The sequence below is a fragment of the Poecilia latipinna genome, unplaced genomic scaffold, assembly GCF_001443285.1.
Source record: "Poecilia latipinna isolate Pla-1442-1.1 unplaced genomic scaffold, P_latipinna-1.0 Scaffold2298, whole genome shotgun sequence".
In the NCBI taxonomy this organism is placed as follows: domain Eukaryota; kingdom Metazoa; phylum Chordata; class Actinopteri; order Cyprinodontiformes; family Poeciliidae; genus Poecilia; species Poecilia latipinna.
Window position 1 is genome coordinate 42,125 of NW_015114914.1, and position 25,258 is coordinate 67,382.

The window sequence follows — 25,258 nt, forward strand, 5'->3', positions numbered from 1 at the left end:
TGGGCGTTCATTTTTGTAAAAAAAAAAAAAAAAAAAAGGAGACAACAGAAAAATAAAAAAAAAAAAAAAAAAAAAAAAAGAAATTTGTCATTTTAATCAAATTTGATTCACTATGACTGCGGCCTGATGAGAAACTCTCATGGTCTCATTTTGTGCCATTTCTTCCTGCCTGTTCATGACATCCGATTATTCATTAACTTAACCCAATTTTTTGTTCTCCTTTTTGTTTAGTTTGACTCATCTATGTGATGATTCCTCATTCATTCATTGCTTGTCTGAACCGAAACCATCGACCTATCTTCTCTTCCTCCCTTGCAGAGCTCTGTAGACCATAAAGAGTTCAAACGCTGTGGGCCCTTTGACCCTTATATTAATGCCAAGGTGTGTACACAGTGCTGTCGAAAACAACATTTCCTCCTGAAGATTTTCCTTGCTTTACTGCTGTGCTGACTTGTTGTGCTTGTTGCTGCTGCTCTGTGGGGTCAGGGGTCCTCTGCTGCTCAGCTATCAGGTGCTTTTATGCTCAAGTACATGTTGATTTCTGCTATATCTGGCTTTTCACCCCATGTCTTAAATCGAGCTGCATTTTGTTGGAATGTTATGTTCAAAGTTGGCATGTTTTCTTTTACATTATGTTACAAATTGTTTCGCAATTGCATTCAAAATATTGCTTCATATTTAAAAAAGAGAACTGAATGTTGTTAGAGATGTAGGTCGGGCTAATAGACCAAAATGAACAAGCCGATATTTATTTATTACTGGTCAGTTGGTTGCTGGTTCAATGTCCATTTTATAGAGAGTTTGTCTGATAGACGAACAATGTTTGTAAAGTATAAGAAAAATGTTAAAATAGGTTTTCAATATTTGTGGTGTTACGTTAGGACCAACTTTCTTAACAGACCAGCAAGTTTAAGTGTCTCTGTTTTCAATTCTATTTTCATTTTGGATTTTTTGGGAGTTGATCAGTGCTTATCCCTCAAAAATGTAAAAAACCCCACCTCCATATGTACTTTTTTCCTATACACAAACAGGTGGAAGAACAAAGTTCAGTCAAAAATAAATAAAATATATGTAACACCCCATCTTCACTGCAAAGCATCTCCATATGCAAACGGGTGGAAGACCAAAGTTCAGTCAAAAAAAGATAAAAATAAAGTATACATAACACACCATCTTCACTGCAGTGCATGTTGGTTGCAGTATCATGCTGTGGGCAGGCTTGGTCAGAGCAGATAGCCAGATGAATGGCAATCCTGTAAGAAAACCTGTCAGATCTACAGAAGGTGGTTTTACAATGTTTTCAGTCAGGCGGACTGAAGAAGGCATCATTCACTTTTCAGGTTATTTGTAAAAGACAAAAAAGGAAACTATATTTTTTTCTTGTACTTAAAAACAACATGCAATATGTTTCTGTTGGTTTATCACATAAAATGAGTCTTTGGAAGACGAAACAATTATAAAAGTTTCAAGGGTATGAAAACTCTTCCAGGGCATTATATCTGTGATATTTTTCAGACAGATGGCAATAAGTTTTATTACCTTCTGTTTTACTATAAGTGCTTACAACAAAATAGCAGAGGAGGGTATTGCTTTTGCACAGCCGTCTCTGATCATTGCTGATTTTCCTTCTGTGCTTGACCCTAAAACTGTTGCAAACCTGATTTAAAACCTAGAGATCCTGATTCAGCTCTTATTGTCAGTAAACATCCTGTTGTTTTGGGGGAAATAAAAAGTCAATCTGTTTACAACAAAAACAATCATTAGGATGTATTCTGTTAAATATGACACTTTGTATGAGATCCTCACAATATGCGACTCTTTGGTAAAATTACCATGGTTTCACTGTAGCTCTGTATTTACACAAAGCTTTAAAACTGAAACGAGTAACATGATCTAACTGCTTTTCATTCAAAAGAAATGAAAAGCAGCCATTGTTGCTGCTACTCCGAAAATGATAAATGGGTCATTACAGTAAAATGTTCTCAGTAGCGATAATGTTTTATTACATTTTCATTCATATACCTTAGAAAACTGTAGAATAAACACACGTTAAATGTGGCAGTTGTGACTTTCATGTGCTTATTGTACAAAATATTACACCTTATTGCTATTTTGCTCCTTAAGAATGGGAGTTTAACAAGTTGGTATGAACTGTCTGACTAGTCGGGCCATCTGCTCCAGTAGAACCTGCAACCAGCTGCTTTATAGAGATGTAGTTTGCCAGATATAGTGTGAACGCAGCCTTACCTCAATATGAATACTGGTTGGAGCTCCTTTAGTTGACACATTATTCTTAAATTTTTCATAATCAGAAATTTTACAAACAGCTCAAATTGTCCTTTTTTTAAAAGTCGGATTGATACTAATCAACTAAGCAGATTGATAATGTTTCGTAACATTATGAATGTGACAGCCACATTTTTGAATAATTTAATTTACTTATTTGACTTTAATAATGTAACTGACTTATTTTCGCTATGAAACCAATCATTATGATCAGTTTCTATTTTGTCTTTTTATTTATGCATTACAAATGACATGTCAACAAAGAGAGGTCCTTTAAAATATGATATGAGCAAGACATCCCATTTCTAGTACGACAAAAATGTATTTATTTTTTAAGCCCCAAGTGCAAAATATTTTGTGATTAAACTGGAAATAAACTCAAGTCTTGAGAGAACCTCTTAATGAAAATGTTTCATGTTTCTGTTGTACCCTCTATTTATAATCTAATAAGAAAGGAAGGAACTTACTAATGAATTTTACCTACTGTCTATTTGTTGTATTTATGACTTTGGTCTAAATTTGATTATTTTATATATCAAATCAATCTACACAGCCAAAGAGGAAAAAGTGAAACCAATTTGGTCAACTAGATAAAAAAGTCTGGACTTTTAACACCTGCAGGCTCAGCCTTCATCAATCATTTCCATAAACATCTAACTAAACTCGCCGTATTTAGCATCTTCACAACGATCATCATGGTTTTGTCTTTTTTGTCAGCTCATCAGCAGCTGCTGCCTCTTATCTGCAGCGTGCGTCCAAACCTCCAGTTTGTCGTTGCCTATTGTCAAATGCTGCAGTACGTTAGACCAAGCTGAAAAACGTTGGTCGTTTATGTAAAGCAGACTCTTTATCTAGCATGTTTGTGTTAGTACTGTTGTTTTTGACCAAACCAACGCATGACTGGCGCTGAACAAACCCGACATACACAGCGTGGTTCCATGCGTAGACAAACACACACACGCATACACACGTATACATGCACGCTCTTGGTGGCTTGAGGGAAAACGGGTGTAGCTGTTGTTTATAAGTTTGGGAAAATAAATGATTAGAAATCCTTTGTTGATTGACTAAAATATTAATATTCGATGGCTTCCTATAGTTTGTGTCACCATTTTCTTATTACTTATTAGCATATGTTTGCCTTCTTTTATTTACATTTTTTTGTGTGAAATAAGCACACTAAAAGGACGTGTAATTTCCTTCTAATTTTTCAAGTGGTTTTGAGAAAAAGTTGTCTTTCCGAACATGCTTAGCCCTGATCAGCGGTTCTTTTGACGACAACTAAGTTTACTGAAAACATTAATAATGAAAAAAAAAAAAAAAAATCCACTAGGACTCAAAAGCTTATGCACTTGATTGAGGCATTTTTGTTTTTACCTCTGTTTCAAAAATTGCCTGTTTGGAAGGGTGGAATTAATTTCTGTGACTTTCAACTTTTTTTTTTTTTTTTTTGTCCTGTTATTTTTCAAAACTGGCTTACTGCAGCACTTTTATTTCAGTTTTTTTTTCCTTGACCTTAAGTTCTCATAAAGCCATCTTGCTTTTCTGGTCATACAAACTATAGTAGTAGACATAGATGTATCCAGTTTCACACTGCTGTGCTTTATGCATGCCTAATCATCCAGAGTCCGGCTATTTGAAAAATGTTTCTCTGTTAAAAGTTTTAATGAGTAACGGAGGAAATGGCTGAAATGTTAGATTAGCTTGTCAGAGAGTTAAGGAGCTGTTCATTGTTTGCGTTGGAGGGAATAGGAATGGAACTGCCAACTTTTACATGCAGACTAGATGAAGATTGAAAAAGGTGAAAATTATTGGCAGTTTGATGCATATGCCAGACAGACAGTGGAGTTGAAATTTAGATTCTTCCCACTCCATGGTGCAGCGTACAGTAACATCTGAAAGAAAACATCATCACAAGAAATGAGCGATAAAAACCTGCTTCTAATATGTTCATTTTTAAAAAATATTGCCATCACTGGAGGAATTTTCTACCATTGACCACGTGCGATTCTATTTTGGTCAACAAATCTTCCTTTCGTGGTCTGAATGTCTCCAAACCTTGGAGTCTGCAACCTTGGCAATCCTAAACAAATGATAAATATCTGTCTTATAAAACCTGCTTGTTTTGTGATTTAAAAAAAAAAATCAGTTTTGCTTGTGTTTTAGTTTGTAGAGAAAAGAAAAACACCAGCCTTTTCATAAGGAAAATTAATACATTTTGTCAAATAGAAATTTTTATGTTTGTTGAAAATTAAGGGGGGGAAAGCACAAAGTTTGTAACATGGTTTCAAAGAGAGATGATGAATCAAATGAATCTTTGTCCATTTAAATTTGACAGGCTTTCTGTCACACACACAAAAAAACCCTTTGCATTAGAGATGCACTAAATTGACCAGAGATGAGCTCTTAATGACAGTCAAATACTGAAAAATCAGACTTATTTTGTTCTCCCTGCAGACATTAGATGTATCAAAATGTAGAAGTGCCACAATTTTCTCTCAACCAGCTAACTACCTTTGATTTACAAAAAAAAAAAAAAAATCTGATACATTTTTGAGAGGCAATAAAGATGGAATTGAGGATAATTCCTTAATTTTCAGTTGAGTTTAACTTGAGTGTTTATGTGGATGGCCTAAACACCAACATCTGAGACTCGTCTTCTAACCTTTTATTAAGATGGACTCTCACAGACTGAAATTTCTTATTATACCTCAATGCTCCTCACTTCAGCTGGGGTTCATTTTTAGACACTTTTCCATGTTAAGTCATTAATGCCTTGCCATTTTTGAACATGTAGGCATGTGAATGGGTTGTTTTGTTGGGACAGAGTTCTGGTTCTTAATATAATAATCTCAGATTACATGTTGATGCTGAGGGAAGCCCCCGGTAAATTGCTTGTGCCTGACACTGTCGCCCTCACAGTCAGGACAGCTAACGGGGTGTGTGTGTGTGTGTGTGTATGTGTGTGTGCGTGTTTGGCCCATGTTTTCTTTTCCTGCAGGTAGAGCTAGAGACTCGGTCAGGCATGTAGAGAAAGCTATTTTTATACGTTGTTACATCCCCCCCCCCCCCCCCCCAACTAATCTTCTTAGCTTTTGACTGGGAATGCTGGCTCAATTTAATGCTGCTGCTCTGTTTGACAGGGTGGGAACACTCCTGCTTGTTTTATTTTTCCACACTTAGTCAAACTATTGGATTCACCAGTGATTGAAACTAAAATTCTGTTTTAGTTTTTAATGTCATGAGGATGGTTAGGGTATTATAGGTTGAATTATGAATAAATTCTCTGGCCTGTTGTGGTTGATGGCATCATGTGACCGAGGGGATGGAGCATCACACTGTAGGATCAGAGCAACATCTCATGTGGAGGAAGAGGATGGGAGATTTCCAGTGTAGCAGTCTCTTTACATCAGCATCAAAGAGGAATTGCCATGCATTTCCTGTCTGTGTAAGTGTATGAGGTGTCTGCGTATGCGCGTGTGTGTATGTATGGAGGGTATGTGCCTCCTTTCCCCTCCCACCACTCAGTGTGTTGAGCTGCGTCTGCTGAGGAGAAGGAGAGATAGGATGTTGTCATAGTAACCGTGGTACGGTATATTGGTCCTAAAGTGGTGGCGAGTGACCTGGTGGCATTATGGTGTGATTCTGCTGGCTGAAAGTGAAGACAGGTACGTGAAGGGTCACTGGTCCTCGAGAAATCTGCTTGCAATGGGTCAATTTAGCTGTTGCTCTGGTCCAGGAACCTGCTAGACTGAAGTTTATTCATTACTCTGAGCTGCTGTTTTCTGTTTATTGTTCATTTTGTGGGTTGGGCGCTCTGTTAAAGGTTCAAAATGTCTCGGCAGGGAAACGCTAACCTGGATCTAATATGGGCAAACTTTGGAGTTAAAATTGATTCCTTAGCTATGTTTAAGCCTCAACTTAAAGAAACCGTATCTTGATTATTATTTTACATTTTATGTTTTTTGTTTTCGTCCCTAAACTACTTACATCTGGAAAAAATAAATTTTGTTTACAGTTGAAAAAAGTTTGAAAATTTTGTAACATTTTTTGATATAGCTCTGTATTTCTTTTTCTTCCAGTATGACTATATTTTAAAAGAAAAACTGCAGGGTTGTGTAGATTTCAAGATTTAAACTTCAACTGTGCAATGTTGACCTCCTGACTTACTTGTTCCTCACAAAAGCACAATTTTCTATTGTATTGCTTTTACTTATTCAGTTAGTTGGTCAGGGAAACAAATGATTTTTCACCTAAGTCAGAGTGAAAACCCCAAAAACTTTTCACTCTGAGATCCTCTCCATTCAATACAAACATCAAAACATCTGCTCAAAAGTAGAAGACTGGAAGACATATTTGAGATATACGGACACTTAAAAATTGTAACTGAGCCATTATGCCGCATGGTAATAATAACACATATGGTAGTACATTTAAATGTGTTGAGGAGGGCTTAATAGTTAATAAAGGGATACCACTCAAACAGTGAGGAAATGTATACGATTAAATAAAACCACCAAGAATCTCCTGTTGCATGAAAACGTTACATTGTTTTTTTAAATGATAATTAATAATAATTAAGGCAACAAAAAATGTAATCTGTAAAAAAAAAAAACAACTTAAAAACTGAGGTTATACTTTTATTTTATCTTCTTTGTCTTATAAAAAAATATATAATTTTCTATATTTTCAATGTACTGTTCGCATTGGCCGAACTCCTATCTGCTATGTAGGTCATGCATTTAACACAGTTTAAGTTGGTGATTTCCATCTCGTGAGCGGTTCACGTGACCAGTAGTCTAGCCTTCGGAGTGAAAGTAGGGGTGAAACATCTCTGACCACGTCAGAAATGCTCTCACGATGTTTGCGGTTTTAACTGACAGAGGGAATCGTCGCTGAAGTCATGTCAGCATGTTGTTCATTCTTGTTCACCCCATTATCAAGAAGAGCAGAGTTTCCCTTCTTTCCTCCGGCTGCAGTGTGTTTGCAGCCTGACGGCGCTTTCTTTTATGCTGTCACTTCAGTGTCCAGCTCTGCCCTCATGAACACATCACGCTTCTCCTTTGACGTCTGCTGCCTGCCCCATCTCCAGAGTCTGCCCTCATTTGTGTTGCAGCAAAGCGGGGTCGAAGAGGGAAACCTCTCATTTTGCTACAGTCATCATTTTCCCACCGCAGATTTTAGGGGCTCTCTTCAGTGTCGGTCTGTTTAATTTGCAACCCAAGGAAAAAAGATTCAGAGCACGAATACAGTCTACTGTAACAACCTAAAAGCTTCTGAATTATGCAGCGTCTCTTAATTAAAACACCAGCGAATGACTTTGAAAGAATCAATTAGTTTTATGGTAAAAATTTGAAAATAAAAAAATGTCACCTACTAACAGAATTACAATCTATGGCAGGAAGCCATAGATAGACATACATCTCATTACAGGCCTGTTTACTCAGGAATGTCTGACTGTGTTTAAATAAAGATCCATTAGAATAGTCCAGAAATTTCCAATGCAATTATCTAAAGTACAAGGTGATTTGATGACACTTGTTTTTCTTAAGAAAGCAGTCCATAACCAGTGTTGAAAAAATAAACAAATAAAAATTCCTCGCCATTATATCAAACACATCAGGTTATAAACATGATGAATTTTTTATTCTGTGCTTTTAAAGGCTAAAGAGGAGTGGTCATTGAGAGTTTGCCATAAATGTTTTAAGACATGAGTACATAATTAAAAGGTGGAAATGAATTTTAAAAAAGACACCCTTTCTAAAGGTTTGAGGAAACCTTCATCATGTTTACCAGATTTGTAAGATGCAAGTGAAGCTAGCAGGGTTGGAGAAAGCAGGAAAAGGACATGCATTGAGCTTTATCAGCCCTTTGGCATACTAGCTGTAACAGCTGCTCACCCCACCCTCCACCCAGCACTACTACTACAACCACCAGGGGCCGGGCTGATGTAACCGCTGCCAGCCTGCGCGTCACGTGACCGGGGTCGCCAGTCAAACCGTGTTGCCATCTTGCAGCCTGGGGATGTGTGTGCATCAGCCTCCTCCCTCCCTCCCTGCCTCTCTGCCTGCCTCTCCTCCCTCTGCACAACACTCTGCAGAGTTATAACACAATGGAGTTTAATCTCCAGATGCTCCATAGTAGGTGAGGGGTGGGTTCATCAATCATTATCAGTGGAGATGGTAATCTCCACTTGTCTGATATGCACTGAGGTCTAAATCAGATTTTCCACTTGCTGCTGCATGACAGCAGAGAGATAATTTTCATAAGGATCTGCTACTGTCCAGGAAGCTTTAGTGACGCCATATAACTTCAATCTCTTTCTCAGCAAGGCTGTTAGTCAGAGGTGCCACTTTGTTTAATGGCCTTCGGAGCTCGGTCTTGTTAGAGCATGATAGTTTGATGTCTCACATGGTTTATGACAGTATGGAGGAAATGAGGCTCATCCTGGTCTTATTGAGCAATCTTGGCTCTATACCCTACGGTATTACGCTGGAAGCCTCTGAATCCAACTTATATAACAATGTGTGCGTTGTACAGAAATATTCAATGTTATGGGTTCATGCTGCAGAATTCAAATTGGTGTAGTTGCAGCGCACTGAATTTTAAATGAATACAATTTTTTTGTCTTTTTGTTTTTTTCATATTTATACCTTTGTGTGAATCTGCGTGCTTCTATTTATCTGTCGCCCTGCTGCTGGTGCAGCTGATTATCCCCACTAAGGGACACAGGACGTTTCTATCCAATACTGTTATTTATTGTGCTTTTGATAATTTTGTTTTGTGTTCTGTTTATGTTGCCTATGGACATTAATATGACCCCTCTGCAGTGATTAATACATTCTTTTTTTTCATTTCAACAATCTTATTATTATTATTTTTCTTTTTTTGTTTGTTTTTGCTGCTTCATCCGCAACAAACATCACACATACTACATGTAAGGATTCTGAATAATTTATCTAAATTTCTTTCCATGCACTTTACAATCGGACATTTGAATGATGATGCATTCTCCATATATTGTGCAGCCTTAGTCTTAACCCTCATTAGTCAAAAAATTGCTAAAGAAATCTGTTGCAAGGGACCTTCTATTGTCAAATACCAGAGTGTGACAGCCTTCATTTTCCTTCACATACTTGAGGATCTTTTCTGCTTCTTTCTAAATAAGGAACCCAGTCCAGTATCTTAAGCTTTATTTATTCACATAATTTTCTATCCTTTCTGAAATCGTGATCATATTTAAACATTGATAGAGGTTTATAAAAGTAAATACTACAAACTGAAAGTTTTACAAATGCAAATTCGACAGTACTTCTACATACTTAAGTGCACATGAATATATTTCATTGGAGATTCTCAGTATGGATGTGTTGCGTCTAAGTTAATGACTCAGTAAATTGAGTCATTACCAAAACTTGTTTTGCAGCCTAATGTTTTGCACCCTGTAAGTGACGGGATTGCAGTTACTGTCAGTGATGCAATGTTCATACCTGAGCGTCGCAGGTGTTTGGGACTAACTCAGCCCTGAACGGGGGGAAAAGGCCGTTGTGTGAATAACATGTTGAGCGTCTCTTACATCAAAGGAGGCCTGGCTCAGTGTTCCATGTCTCCCATCAGTGAGTCACACGGCCAGTCAGCCATGTTTAATGCGATCAGCTGCTGGCCGACACATCGCCGTTCTGCCTTCACTATCACATTGGCAGGGAGACACGTGGTGTTGAAATGATCCAAAGCTCTGAGATCAGGGCGCAAGTTCAGTTTGTGTCGTTTTTGGTGCGACCGCCGTGTGATTTAGTAAGGAAATGTAATTCAGCTCTTGGGATGTTGTGTAGAAATCACTAGAGGCTAAACGTGTCCACATTGGATTAAACTCCAATTCCCTCAACATTTTGTATTTATCTTCATTGAAGCCATAAAAAGTCTGGAAAAAAAAAGCCTTCCATGCTAGATTGACTTGGATTACAACTCAGGCAGAAGATGTTCGTATTGGAGGAAGTGATTCATGCTGATGTAATCAAAGCATCCAAGTCATCTGAAAGCTCAGAGTAAATCTCTTCAAAAAGCTGTGACAAATGCTCAGTGGTGTGTCACAGATGAAACCCAATGTACTCTTTTCACCATTTGACTTGAGTATAAAATCATACTAATTCTAGCTATAAGGGGACTCAGTCAGGCTGTCAACGCCTCTCATTTTCCTCTGTCTTCACTGCAAAAACACAAAATCTAACCAAGTATTTTTTGGTCCAATTTCTAAATCTAGTATTTTAAATAAGACAAAACTTTTCAGCAAGATATAGGAGCTTATCTTAAGTTAATAATTCCTTCATACTGATTAAAAAGCTCTTGTTCTACTGGCAGATTATTTCACAAGACATTTTTCCTCTCATAAGTGAACTAGTATTATTTATGTGTGTGTTTTCGAGGTGTTCTCCTTTGATAGGCAGGTGTTGATCAGTTTCTCAAACAAGTGCCTCTTTTTCTTTAGATCCATCTGACCTGCCTTGACCAGTACTCTTTCTGGGTCCGTCTGATGCCACGGTTTTGTCAAAGTATCACTCAATGAGTTGGTAACACCTGTCCTATAAAACGCGCCCTGTTAGTCGTCCTCTGCTCCCCTTCGTGGCCTGCTTACAAGTGGCACAGCTGGCCCGCTCCTCTGAGAGTCGCCCAAACCGGCATCGTACGTGTCCATGTGGGGATTTCTCATGCCAGCTGTCGGGCCTTTGAAGGTAGCTCTGTATGTCTGGAATGACTGCTACTCAAAGCATGTGGCTCCACAACGGCAGGGATTTTTTTTTTTTTTTTTTTGCCACGCCCAACTGTTGACAACAGATTGCAGTAAGAACAGTAGGGCTGTAGAGATCAATTTCCAGATAATCAGGAAGCATTTTCACACCTCTAGCAACTGGGCAGAGGGATTGCAAAGCCTTTCTTTTTTTTTTTTTTTTTTTTTACTGCTTACTTGCCAAAAAACAAACAAACAAAGAAAACCTCTTTAATTCAGACCTCTCTATCTATCCATTCTCTCACTGCTGGGACTGTTGATTGAATTGTGTTGCCCCCTGCTGGCTGCTCATGTTAAGGATCACCAGCAGGCCTGGAGGTTCTCATGTCTAATGGGCATCGATCTTACCACTACATGCAAGTCATTAGATCCAATCTACACCACTTAGTGAGTTAATGTTGCAATCAGTTCTTTTAATTGCTGCTCAATCCGCTCGCCTGTTTACTTCACAGATAATTTAAAGTCATAAAGTAATCTTTTGCTTTTAGACAAAATGAACTAGGACGATGTGGACAGATTTTTTATTTTTTTTCCTCCGGCTGTTTCCTCTTTCATCCAATGAATCGGCTGCACTATGTAATACCTAGAATTGTTGAGATTCCTATAGGTGACAGATTAAAGGTTTATTTTATTGGCTCTCCTGTCAACAATGTGAGAAAGCGAAAAAAAACATCAACTTTGTGACAAAGTCTAGACACCACCATAGGTGTGTAGAGTACCCAAAAATTGTACTCAAATAAGGGTAGAATTACTTCCAACATATTTTTAATATGTAGCCATCCAAGAAATTACTCCAGCAATAGAAAAAAGTATTTTTGCAAAAAGGCTACTCAGGTTCTGAGTAACTAATCAAAAGATAGGTTATTTAATATTTAAAAGTTGCACCATTAGACGATCCAAAGCATAATGTTATGTGTAAATGTTGAAATATTAATGGTCAAAATGAAAATAATTCATATAAATGACAAATAACAAAATCAGGCAAAGTGAGCATTTTTCCAAATAGACTTGGTTCAATATAAAATTTATAAAATACTAACAAAACCCACAGGTGTTTCTGTCTGGTGAATTTTTGGTTAGAAAAAGCTTGTTCTTCATGCAGTTAAGGTACTCGAAGCATAAAGTACAACATAGTGGAAATACTCCTAAAAGTAAATTTTTTCCTCAAAACTTACTCAAGTAAATCTGTGTAAATGTAACTAGTTACAACCAAACTCTCGACACCACTGCTTCAAACAAACCTCTGAAGGCTGAGGAGACCAGGATAGTAAAGAAGGAAGGACCCAGGATGATCCAGGGACTGTGCCGATAAATGGTCCAGCCACTGCACTGCTTAAAAGACACAGAAATTCATGAACCTGAACAGCAAGACCAGCTAGGAAAAGTGCCTCGTTCCTTAGTGTGTTCTGATGTCTCTTCACAGCGGCCTGTCTCTTTTTATTCCAACCTGTCTGTTCGCACCCTGCTGCCCCAGGCAGCCGTCCCCAGTACCTTCCTTCATTAGTCCATGCATGTAGTCTGAGTCAAGCTTCTTCCGACTCTACCAGGAGACGCACCTCCGGGTTTTCTGTGGGTTTCCTTAGGGTTGACACTTTTTTTAACAACCTTTGTATTCTGCTACTGTAGAGGGCTTTGCATCTTCTCGTGTGTGTGTGTGTGTGTGTGTGTGTGTGTGTGTGTGTGTGTGTGTGTGTTACTTTTCCCCTCAAGTCTCACCGCTCTGCTTGACGTCCCGACAGAACAACGACAACGAGACGCCGCTGCACTGCGCCGCCCAGTACGGCCACACCCAGGTGGTGCGCCTGCTGCTAGATGAACTGACGGACCCCACCATGAGGAACTACAAGTTTGAGACCCCATTGGACCTGGCCGCGCTGTACGGTCGTCTGGAGGTGGTCAAGCTGCTGCTCAGCGCCCACCCCAACCTGCTCAGCTGCAACACCAAGAAACACACACCTCTGCACCTGGCCTCTCGGAACGGACACCTGCCTGTGGTGGAGGTGCTGCTGGACGCTGGCATGGACATCAACTATGAGGTGCGTTCTGCAGCTTCTCTTCTCAAACGTTTCTTAGGAAATCAGATCTTGTTGTGTAACTTCTGCCTCTAAAGCTCTTAAATTAAAAATAAAACTCCTAATCTCTCAGTTTTTGCATATGAACCGTTGTGATATGAACTCAGAGCCAATCTTTCTCGCGGTGGTGGAGCCTCAGGCTGCGTCTCAGGATCACACTGTGACTCCCATCTGCCTGGATTGACTTCCCCCCTCCTTTCCTTTTAAAGTCAAGGATTTCGGATCTGTTCAGAATCCTGCGGGCTCCAGCACCCTGCAGGTTTCAATTAGCACAGCCCCGTGAGCTGGAAAATGATCCACTTTTACTTCTCAGCCACATAATTGTCTTTTAAACTTCAAACTGGTTGGTTGACAGTAAAATCTGGTTGTTGCCAAACATGGTTTGTATTATATTCAACTCTTGTTGCTATAACTAGTCTGGTTGACTCAACTGGGGAATGAAGGAAGTAAACAAACTATTTTTTCATATTGCATTTGGATGTCAGGCTTAGATGCTAGAATTTCTCCTTTTTTTCCTTCCTCTTATAAGTTTTTTTTTCCCGTCATACAGACGGAGAAAGGCAGTGCCCTCCACGAAGCCGCCTTGTTTGGGAAGACAGATGTGGTGCAGAAACTACTCAGTGCAGGTTGGTGTTCATAATTAATACAGCTCATAAAAATTCATTTTATTACCCTAATTACCTTTTCATTTATTGTCTTGTTCAAACAAACTTCAGTTTATTTTATGGGGATTTTATGTGAAACGACAACTCAAAGAAGCGCAGAATTGGGAAGCGGAAGGACCATTTACAAATAAAAAAACAACAACTGAGCTTTATTGTGCATTTGTATTCAGTACACTTCATTCAAAACAAAGTCAAGCTGCCTTCAAATTAATTAGCAATAAACAGCGTTCGCATGTGTATTGTTTAAGTTCAGCGTAAAACCAGATGTTCTGTAAAGGACTGAAATGTTTTGGGTTTTTTTAGAGAACAAAGAAAAAGACCAAGGAACACAGCAGACAGATCCGTCATAAAGTTCTGAAGAGATGTAAAGCTGGGTTTGGTTATAAAACTACATCCAAGCTTTAATCTAAACTTTTTTAAAGCTTTTTAAACCTTCAGAAAAATGGCCATCCACATAAACTGACGGACAAGTAGAGCATCAATCAAAGAAGCTAAAGGGCTTACAGTAACTCTGGTAGAAATATACAGTCTCTGTTGACAAACCAACTGTCATTTATGCACTTCACTAATCTTTACTGAAGAGTAGCAAGAAGAAAGCCATTTGTAGAGGAAACTCTTGCCTTGCCTTGCGGAAAACTCAAGCCTTGCAGTTTTCCGCAAGGCATGTATGGGAAACACCAACATTTGGAAGAATATTTGAATATTTGACTTGCTGGCCTACATCCAAACAGTTCACAGGGTAACAGTTCACATTACCCTGGTGGTGGCAGGACCATGCTGTGGGGATGTTGTCCTTTAGCATCCACAGAAAATCTGGTCGGAAGTGATGGGAAGATGAATGGAACTAAACACAAGAAAACAAAAACCACAACCCTAAACAATCAGCTGATGGTTTCAGTCAAGATATAAATATGTCAAGTTAAAGTTCCAGCCTAAAACCCAATTAAAATCTGAAAATTGATTTCCACTTGCAATTATGGACTACCAATAGTGTTTCTCAGTCAAACAGGATCCAAACCAAATGAAAGCTTGCGGCAAACTAAGATAACAAAATGTGAACAAGCTAAAGGTGTGAACTTATTGTATTTACAGGTATCGATGTAAATATTTCTGACCAAAAGGGACTGACAGCGCTGGACACTGTCAAAGACATGCCGTCCCAGAAAAGCAGAGAAATAGCTGCACTCATCCTGGGTAAAGTCCAAAACGTGCAACAGAGAGATGCAGGGAAAGTACCGTTTGATTTCTCTGTGATATAATCTTCTGTTTGCTACAGGGCACAAGACTGGAAAACCCCCGGACATTGAACTGCCTCCTCCGCCCATTCCTCCACCTCAGGAGAGCCCCAGCCCGAGGAAGAAAGGTGAGATTTTACCAAAATGTTCTCAGAAGACACGGTGCTTCTGTTTTAGCAGCGTAGCAGTTTAAAATCATCCCAACCTGTTCTCCAGGTAACCTGGACAAAGTGACGGAGCTCATATCAGGGCTGACCCTGGGGCCCGAGGAGGAGAGCCCCTATGAAGCTCTGTTTGAAGCCACGTCATGCCACTCTTTAGACAGCCTCACTAGTGGCAAGTCCTCCGACAGGGACTCAGGACGGCCAGACAGTGAAGTTGGCAAGGTTGGCATTATTGCAGCTGATCCCGCCGTCACACAAACACAAAATAAAACAGCACACACACACACACGCACACGCACACACACACACACATACACATACACACACACACACGTTTATAAACCCAAAACCTCCACTAGAGGGAGACGGTTCTTCAGTTTGTGTCTAACTGAGCTTCTGAAAATCCCGCGAATGGTTCCGTTAACATCACTCTTTTAATTGTATACGCCTTAGCAGTTACCTTGAATAAAAATGATAGTTTCCAAATATTCCAACACAATTAATTTTTTTTTACAGAAAGATCGTGTTGCCCACCCATCACATGTTGCCCCAGGTCATGAAGAAGAGATGAGCTCAGAGGTATGGTCAATTGTAGTTTAAGACCTTAACTTTTTTTAATATGATCTATATTTGCATATGTGCACAATAATCATAAAAATATGTTTTAACAAGTTATAGTAAACATAATCAGAGTCAAAGGAAATGATTGAGAGGAAGTCTTTACTTCTTTTAGATATTTGAAAGTGTTTTCAAGTGTACACGTATGAAATCCCACCTCCCAGCTATAAAATGAATAAACATTCTCAACAAAAGCCAGTGACCGTCACAACTCCCTAAAGCCTTCACTAGAGCATCATGTTTTCCTACCATAATTTAAACTTCCGCAGTGCACTATTTTGAAAATAACATTTGTAGAACATGTGACTTTTATTCTTTAGTGAAAACTGATGTGCTTTTCCTCATATTTGTCTCAGGCTTTCAGTTGAGTTTGCTTGTCTAATGAAACCCCAAAGGACTTGTTTTCAGCTGCTTTCTCAAAATTGATCCCATCTCTTCACGGCTGTTTTTGAATGTTTGTTTTCTGGTTAACAGATGCCATCATTTTATTTATTTCCAAGTAGTAATTTATTTCTGTTAAACCAGGTTTTCTATTTTTTAGCCTTAAATAGCTCAAGATAAATAATCAGTATCATCAGGATGATATCTCTGGTAAATGGAGCAAACTTCAGAACAATTTATTCTTCTGTTCGCTTCTTGATCAGCTGGAAGCTCAGCTGGTAATTGTCCCCAATTCTGCATCATTTAGATACAAGACATCACCTCTTCTCAAGAGTTCTGTTTTCTTTTTTCTGTAGGCTCTTTATTTAGGTAACAGCACGGACCAGAGGAGAGAGCCAGCAGAGGAACAGGAGGATCACACGTACGAGTTGCTGCTGACTGCAGAAACCAAAGTCCCACCGCCCAATCTGGAGTCCCAGTCCAATAAAGGTAATTGTGAGCTTTTAGTCTAATCCAGAGGGAGGAAGATTGAAAGATTAAATGTACTTTCCCCCATTAGTTTGTTGATGTTTTAAGTGGTATTTTTGTGCTCAGTTCTTTTTTTTTTTTTTTTGTTTTTTTGTGGGGGGCTGGGGGGGACATTTCAGAAGTTTGTTTCCTCTGTTTAATTCACGATCTCCTGCAATTGTGTGAGCCAGGATGCATCTTTATTCAGATCAGCAGCCACAATGTATGTAAGCCAGTTGAATCTGCACAAAGTGTGAAACAGAATTAAAACAAATAGAGCCGTGTGATCCGTAGCTGTTGATGCTTTAAAACGGCTCCCTTGAGAACCTTCTGCTTTAGCGGGCTTCACCTGCACCTAACCATTTGTACAAAGTCCCTGGTTTGAGTGTAGTCGTGTTTCCGCTGTCATGTTGTTTAAAAAGAAATGGAACACCATTTTTCAGCTGAACAGTTGAGTAAGTAGTTTTTCTATCTGCTTTAGAACCATTTCATCATCTATGCACTCTGCTCAGCTGGCAGGTCGATCGATGTAAACGCAGACTGACATGCAGATAATGTCGCTATGCGTAAAACATATTTCACTTCTGCTATGCCTCCGCATAAAGTTTCTGCTGACAGTCAGAACTAGTTACAGGTACTCGGTATTTTCGAATAAATCCCCCTTCCTTACTCTGTTTTCTGTCTCCTCAGATGAGAATGCCACTACACAGTCTTCCAACAGTATCCTACCTCAGGTAACGATTTTTCCTGCCATCATTTCTCCGCACTTAATGTTTTCCCTCTGCCTACAAGATGTGCTCAGTTTTGCTTTAATGAAACGGGGCCTGTCTCGCTTTTTGTCATGTCTGGGAAAAGTCTTGGAAAAACAAATATATTGAGACTTGGATATTAACAGCTTCTAGATTACAACTATGTAGCAGCAGGCTGTACTGGAAAAATACAAAAGTTTCCTTTCCACAGCAGCTACACTGGTACAATGTTTCCTAATTTGTTAGATGGCCACGACAAAAGATAAAATAAATTCCTTTATTTTCCCAAGATTACACTTTTATGGCAAATTATTTTTTAACATTTTCTTCTCATAAATGATTTATGACAACTTGGTTTTAGCTTTTAAGGAACTTTACCACCATACTGCTTGATCTTGTACAACCTTTGTGCTGCACGAATCAACTTTTCCTAAATCTTATTATGACACCGAAACCTGAATGCATTCTACTTGCATAACGCTTATTGCAGTCCGACAACGATGCATTGTTTCAGAGAGCGTTAAATCCATAAGAAGTTTTGAAAATATCTCTTGATGAAAAAAAAAAACTTTATACCTTTTTGCCACTCTAAAACGGTACAGAACAGGAGTAAGCTTTAATCTGTCTTAAAATGAAAAATTAAACATTTTTCAGCAGTGCTGAGATCAGACCTTCCACTGAAGGAGCCATACAATTTAAATAAAACCTTTGCATGTCAAGATAATTGCTAGCCTCTTGTTAAAAGACCAGGTCATGTCCTCAGATGAAGAAGAATTGACCTCAGTATGTGAGACCCCTTTGATTTATTACCTTGATAGTATTAATCCCAGTTTTAACCATCCAGGTAACATGTTCTGCTTGTTGTTGCCACCCAGCTACAGCCCCACCTGCTCCTCATTATATAGATGTCCGGTGACATCGGTTCTTAAATCAGTCGTGTAAGCTCATCATCACATTACGATGATGTATTTAATGTCAGGACAGGGCGAGGATTAGTCTGTTACAGCTAATATGATTGATTCCCCTCCGCACAGGAATTCTTTGAAAATTAGCAGCCGTGATTAAACTTTTGATTGTCTCCTCTTTCAGCGCAAATCCTCTGTGCCCCCCAATGACCTCAGACCCCCAAGTAAGACGACAGACAGCCTGCACCCTCCTGCCCGGATCGCTCCACGAGCACCAGGAGGTGAGTCCTCCGATTGTAGTTACCAAATAAGGCTCAACAGCCCCGGCTGTTTACTGCTGCGAGGGTAAGAAAAGATCCTTCCCGACCCGCCGGACCCGAAAGCCACCAGCCAAGCACGTCGGTGAAACCGGAGAGATGCATTTGAGTTCGATGCCTCCGAGATGGGCTGGCTTGCATTAGGCTCACCGACGGAATGCACAATTGGCGTTCTTGCGCAGCAGACCGGATTTTCCCCAGTGGGAGCAAGCTGACTGATGGGCTCTGGCAAATGGGCAAGGCTCCTTTTCACTGCCAATATGAAACTGAATTCTTGATCAGATTGTGACATTCCGATCTTAGATCCACGTCTCGCCTTAAGACTGGACGTGCCGCTTTATCTGGGTGAGTGTGGAGCAGAGATGAGGAGGATGGATGTTGGATACGTACACAACCTTGCAAAAATCTTCGCATCCCTCAAACCTTTTGCTTTACTTTTTGACACATTACCTCATCAAACTTTAATGTATTCCTTTTGGATGTTGTAGAAACACAAAGTAGCACAGTGTGGGTTTTAGAAAGTATAATGGGCACATGGTTTTCTCAGTTTTTACAAGGTTGACACGTTAACATGGATTTAGTGTTCTTATGATGTATAAAGAAATAATATTTGGAAATGTAAGGTTAGTGATTGAATTCTTGGTTTTTCTTAATTTGTTTTGAACATTATATTTTTCTGAAATTGAATGTAGATGGTGTTTGTTATCAGTCAGTAAAAGAAGTTAATTCTTCCATTGCTTCTTTATATATTTTATAAGGCAGGCCTTCGTTCCTCTGCTCACCTGGATGTGTAGCTGCTGGTCAGGTTCGTCGACTACTGGGAACAAACTTCAGCTCTCTGTGTGGCGGGTGGAGGACGTCTGCAGGGTCAGCAATGTGACCGAGTTTATCTTCTGTCAAAAACACATTGCTGTTCTCAGCAGGAATGTTGTGGTTCCTGATAGATTTCCAGTCATACATGTTTTGTTTGTGGTGCTCCCAGAGGATGTGCTGCACAGATAGTGATTCATATACCTGGACTTGTACTGGACTGTTGTACACGGAAGCAAACAGTTTTGTTTTTTTTTTTGTTGTTGATTTGCAGCTTTTTGCCACTTGTTGCCATTTCATTCCAACCTACAGTTCCTGGTAGAAGTATTGATACCAATTGGACATTTTTACAGCTTGTCACCTTACAACCACTGTGAGATTTTATGATAGAACGACACAAAAAATGAAATCAGTCATGTTTTTTTTTTTTTGCTTGTTTGTTGTTTTTTTTTACATATAAAAAAGAAGCAGAAGTGTGGTTGTTTGTCCCAAATAGCCTAAGATCTGTCACATTTGATGGAGAGGCTCTGAGAACGTGATTTTTAAAATCTTTTAAAAAAAAAAATCATGAAATGGATTTAGACCTTGACTTTGACTGGGCCATTCTGGCACATTATACTATGATGTGAGCTGTAATTTTCCAGCTCCAGTTCCATATTCAGGGTTTTTCTCCAAGTGAAAGGTGAATCTTTTCCCAAGTCATAAGTTCAGGATTGCTCTGGATTTAACACCACCTGTAGGATAAAATTTTCAGCCACATGTTTTCAGTCCCTTCCAGGGTTTGTTGCCAGCTTTAGGTGGTAGCTTTTACTTTTAACAACACCAATACATATATATGGGTGCTTTTGTTCTGGTCTGTCAGATAACATCCCAATGTAATGCACTCAGGTTTGTGGTGACAACAGTGAAGAAGTTCAAAGTGTTAATTCTTCAAAAAGGCACTCTTTGAAGAAATAAGTTGTCTTTTATTAGACTTTCAGGAAAGGGGTAATTGTTTTTATTTCTTGCAGGAATTGTGAACAGAGGTCTTTAGCAGCTTTAATAACGTCCACATGTCTGAAGTGTCACAGTGACTCAAACGAATGAATGTCTTTGAATTTAAACTAAAAACAGAGCACGTTTTTCCTCCATACAGACGGAGGAACGACGGCCAGCGCTGCCTCCAAACATGACATCATTAGTCAGATATTAGCGGGGTCGATGTTGCCAAGTAAAACACACATCCCACCTCTGCGCTGACCTCACCCCTGTGCTAAACACTGCTTTATCATCTGATTGCGTGTGTGTCTGTTTAACTCCCTGCCAGGGCTAACACCACATGGGCCCGTTGGGTTCACACTGATGTGCTCATTGGGCGTTCACACTCCTCCAGCTGCCAAGGAGAGCGTGGGTGTTTGGTCGTGATCTCGACATGTGTACGGAACGCTCGCTCACCCCTTGCAAAGGGCACACGCAAAAAAAAAAAAAAAAACACCCCCCAACCCCCTTTCCCTGCTTGTCGGGGCGCTGTTTGGTTCACTCCCTCACTGCAAATGGTCCCTGAAACGGTACAGATGAACACCGGTGAGCTCAGTCGGATTCTGTTTATTTTTATTGCATGTTTTGTGTAGGACCGAATCGCGCCGACTGCACCGGGTTGTTTCTTTCCTGCGGTTCTGCTGCCCCAGATTCGCTGTCACCAAACACCCCGACCCTGTCAACCCAGCAGAGCCCACACACACACACACTCCCACAGCATGTGTCACAGCACTAATTATCAGGAGTCTGGCTGCTAGAGGATAGGGTGATTCAAATTTCCATTCCTGAGCCACCCTGAGGGTCTAGAATTAGAAGCCAGAAGACGCAGAAGGACGGCCGGCGAAGGCAGCAGATGGCGGCACGCATCGCTACGTTAGAGGAGAGGACGACTGTAGAACCGGGTCCAGAACAGTGGGTTTCGTTCTCTTGGGGTTTGGTTGTTTCTCAAGAAGGCACAGTTGAGTTGTGGTAGATTTGATTGTGGGAAAAGAAGCTTAGGAAGCAGTAATTCCTTCGGGAGAGGGAGGGGGGGTGGAAATCTAATTGTCTTCGCTTTCAATCTCATTGAGAGTTTGTTTTTTCTGCTAAGGACTGCCACTGTAAGTTTTTCTCTTCGTTTTATTGCGGCATTAAATGTGTGTAGGTTTGCACAAGGAGATGATTTAGTGACTTGGAGGGATTCCTAGCTGGGGAAGCTGACCTAACATCCTGGTTGACGTGAAGCAGCTCACTGCGATGTCTTGCTTCAACTCTCTGTTACAAAACGCAGGCAGCCTGTGATTGCCGTCAGACGGCTGCAAGCTGGCTCTGGAATTCGCTCGTTTCGCCTGCCAACAAACGCCCTTTCCCTGCGCCGTCTCTTCTCTCTCCCTCTTCTTCCCTCCGTCGCTCGTGGTAGGAAACAATTGCAGATCTGTTTCAGAGTTTGTGTGGGTGGTTTCTTATTAGCCTTCCTCTCTGGATCTGTTCTTCAGAGTGAAGTCCACTTTCTAGCTCTCTCAAGCTGCCTTTCTTCCTTTTTTTTTTTTTTTCTCTCCCCTCTGTGTTCAGATAACTCCCAGCCAAGCCAGGATCAGGCAGCAGGTGTCCCAGAGCAGTTCACTGGCCTCTTGCACGGATCCTCTCCCGTCGTCGACAGCCGTGAGGACGCCTTCAGGCTTCCAGGTGTTCTGCCGCCCAACCAAGGCCAGTCTGAAACGAGGAAACCCGCCAAAGGGAAAGAGGAGCCGCCGGCTGCTTCGCGTTCCCCTTGCCGACCCAGCATGGCCGCCATCCTGACGGACTGCGATCCGAAAGCGATTTACGCCACTGTGAACAAGGAGCCCAGGGACGGCTCGGCGGGAGCAGGATCTTTCGTCAGGACTCGCCCTCCGGGCGACCTGAAGCTGGCCCGCAGCCTCTCCAAGTCCGACTCCGACTTGCTCGTGTCGCCTCCCGGTGAGGAGGAAGGGGGGCTGGGGAACCGGAGCGAGTCCGTTTCCAACTGTAGCACCGGCAAAAAGAGGCTGGAGAAATCTCCCTCCTTCACTTCAGAGTGGGACGAGGTAAGCATCTGCTCTCAGAAAAGACTTTTTAGTGCATGTTATGGCTACGCGATGTTTGTTGACATATGAAGTATCTTCTTAATTTAGAACTTGATTTAAATGGATGATTATGCTACTTGTGTCTGTATTTCCTTGTCTGTCTTTGCTTTGTAAAGTTATTCAGAGTTTAGCTTTTTTTATTCTGCTGCACTGATGAATTCAAACATCAGCTGTAAACAGCAGATTGATTAGCCACCTGTCGTGCTGCGAGGGGAGCTCAAACGTCTTGAGCTCAAACCTTCTGCAAGCGCAGCAGCTAATGCAAAATCTGTTTGCGCACGTAAATGATAAAACATTTAATATTTCCCCAAGTTCTGAAGCGAAACGTTTTCTCGAGCTGCAATTTGATTGTAGTTTCTTAGTCCTGACTCGTGTGGATTTTCCTAACTAAATATATCCCCCCTCTTCTATCCATTCTGCACTTTAATGCTTTTTGTCTGGATGTGGTTAAAGAGCTAAAGAGAGCTTCTGTGAAAGAAGATTAGAGAAGGCAAGGCAAGAAGATGGGGATGAAATGAACAAGAAGCTGAAAGGCAGAGACATAAGACAGAGATTTGGAACATGAGACTAAGAATATCTAAGGCTCACATCGGCGCTGCAGTTCTTTCCGTGTAAAGAAAAAAAAGATTCTGGTCCTTGTGGAGACATGGAGACCGTAAAGTGGACAGTTCACAAGAAAAACATTAACCATACAATACTACTGTATACTACTGTAAGTGGAAAAATTTTCATTCAAGAGTTTTATTTATGGTTTATCAGAGATTTATAGTTAATAGCTATACTATTATAGTTGGGTAAGTAATAAATTGGGATTTAAAAATGTCAAGTTTCTGGTCGTTATCTTGAGATTTGACCATTTTTCTCTTTGGCTTCTTTTAGTTATTGTGCTAGAACCATTTCACATAATCTGCATAATCTGTGAGTTGTTTCCCAGTAATCACTCCTGAGATTATGGAACAGTTTTGTGAGACTTTCAAAATTTGGGATGATGTTTTGTCACCTAACTGCGTCAAACGTTATCCCTGACCTGTTTGTTGTGTTCCCTGGTCTCTGTGATGCTGTTTGTTCAGAGATTATCTAACAAGCATCTGTGGCAAAGCTGCACAGTGTATCAAATCACAATCGTCATTGGCAACATCAATGTGCTCAGTATCGTACACAAAAAGGGCTGTTTGCATGCAACATTTAACTGTTTTGGAGCAATCCTTTTCTTAAAATATTTTCCATAATCAGTTACGTCATGGCAATATATTCAGCAATAAAATAGCAATGTTTTCTAAATAAGTGACTTCTGTGGGCATTTGGTTTTAAGCTACGTTGTTTTTTTTGTTTTTTTTATTAAGAAAACAAGTTCAATGTGTACGCATTACTGTATGTGGAGCTAGATCAGGAACAGTAACACACACACACACACACACCTACACATGGCTGAAAGAATACTTAATGTTGCAATGTTTTTGCTGCTGTGGACAAGTTTGTATCCAGGTTGCTGGACTACAGTACAAACTGTAATCACCAATGGAGCTTTCTAATGGTGGCATGTTGAGACAGTCCAGCTGTTGGCGTCACTGTTGCTGCAGCATCATTTTTGTTTGCACCGACATCAACTGTTAATGTCCTCCCCCCCAACTGTAGACATTACATATAAATGTCTTATTTACTCCTCACTTGGATGTGAGTGTGAGTTTATTATTTGTTAGTGATAAATTGCCAGAAGCTACCTTACTGTAGCTGCAATTCCCTGCGGACTGATGGATGTTAGAGCTGCACCGCCAGCCGCACTGCAGCAGGCTGTCGCCGAAGAGGAGAAGGTGGTCTTTGAGGGGCATTTATGCACGACAGCAATTCGACCCTGTGTTTGCGCTCTCTGGAAATACTCGTGTCAACACTTCCAACTTTAGTTACTCTGGGATGGACCCTGGCCAGTAGAAGGCTTTTTACAGGAAACGCTTCCCTGTGCTGGAGGTGAATTGTAAAGTCTTGGCAGTGTGGCTCATTCCGACTTGTTGCTCTGTCAGGGTAACCTTGAGCATCGGATTTTATATTGGTGTGGACTTCAAAGAACATTTTCTCTTGATCTGAGTTGTTAAAGATTTAAAATAGAAAAGACAAAAGTGACCTTTGTTATTTTGTTCCTGTGTGACAGGCCTCTGTGGAATCATAAAACACAACTGTGTCTCTGCTCAACTTACGAGATTTTTACTTTTGAGAGTTTTACTAGATTAATTCAGTAGGAAGATTTTTTTTTATTATTATTTCTTAGTCGTGACAGAAAGATATATCTGTCAAATATATCTCAAAAGTTGATAAAACATTATAAAAAGAAGTATGATTTGGGAAAAAAAAAAAATCTGTTTTTATTTCATTTTGGCGCATTTTTGTGTCTGTTTTAATTATATTTGCTTGCGCCAGTTGTTCCAATATTTTTTTTTTCCTGAACTTAAACTATATTCCTTTCATTCCATTTTCAGTTGTTCATATTTTTGTCATTTTCATTTCACTTGGAGTGCCATTTAAGTTATCCCCTACCCAAATTTAAATCCGCTCAATACATTTTTGACTCAACCTTTGACGTTCTTCACATTTAGTAGCATAATGTAAGACGGAGAGAAAACAAATAATTAAATCTCCTCCGAATAGGAACTTTAAATTCACAATTTTCT

At 40.1% G+C, this 25,258-nt stretch overlaps 1 protein-coding gene across 8 annotated transcripts in view; it reads left to right on the top strand.

The window, feature by feature from the left end:
* Nucleotides 1–25,258, top strand: part of LOC106937229 (ankyrin repeat and SAM domain-containing protein 1A) — a 72,041-nt gene that overhangs the window by 21,218 nt on the left and 25,565 nt on the right. For 6 of the 8 annotated variants that reach the window (XM_015018631.1, XM_015018633.1, XM_015018634.1 and 3 more), the window contains exons 4-14: nt 319–381; nt 12,811–13,107; nt 13,694–13,769; nt 14,901–15,002; nt 15,085–15,171; nt 15,260–15,429; nt 15,724–15,786; nt 16,563–16,695; nt 17,404–17,447; nt 18,552–18,648; nt 22,063–22,556. In XM_015018631.1, coding sequence (XP_014874117.1) covers nt 319–381; nt 12,811–13,107; nt 13,694–13,769; nt 14,901–15,002; nt 15,085–15,171; nt 15,260–15,429; nt 15,724–15,786; nt 16,563–16,695; nt 17,404–17,447; nt 18,552–18,648; nt 22,063–22,556 — 1,626 coding nt within the window. Of the gene's footprint in view, nt 1–318; nt 382–12,810; nt 13,108–13,693; nt 13,770–14,900; nt 15,003–15,084; nt 15,172–15,259; nt 15,430–15,723; nt 15,787–16,562; nt 16,696–17,403; nt 17,448–18,551; nt 18,649–21,735; nt 21,907–22,062; nt 22,557–25,258 lie in introns of those variants that run through there. The other 2 variants (XM_015018638.1, XM_015018639.1) reach the window with 2 other exon arrangements.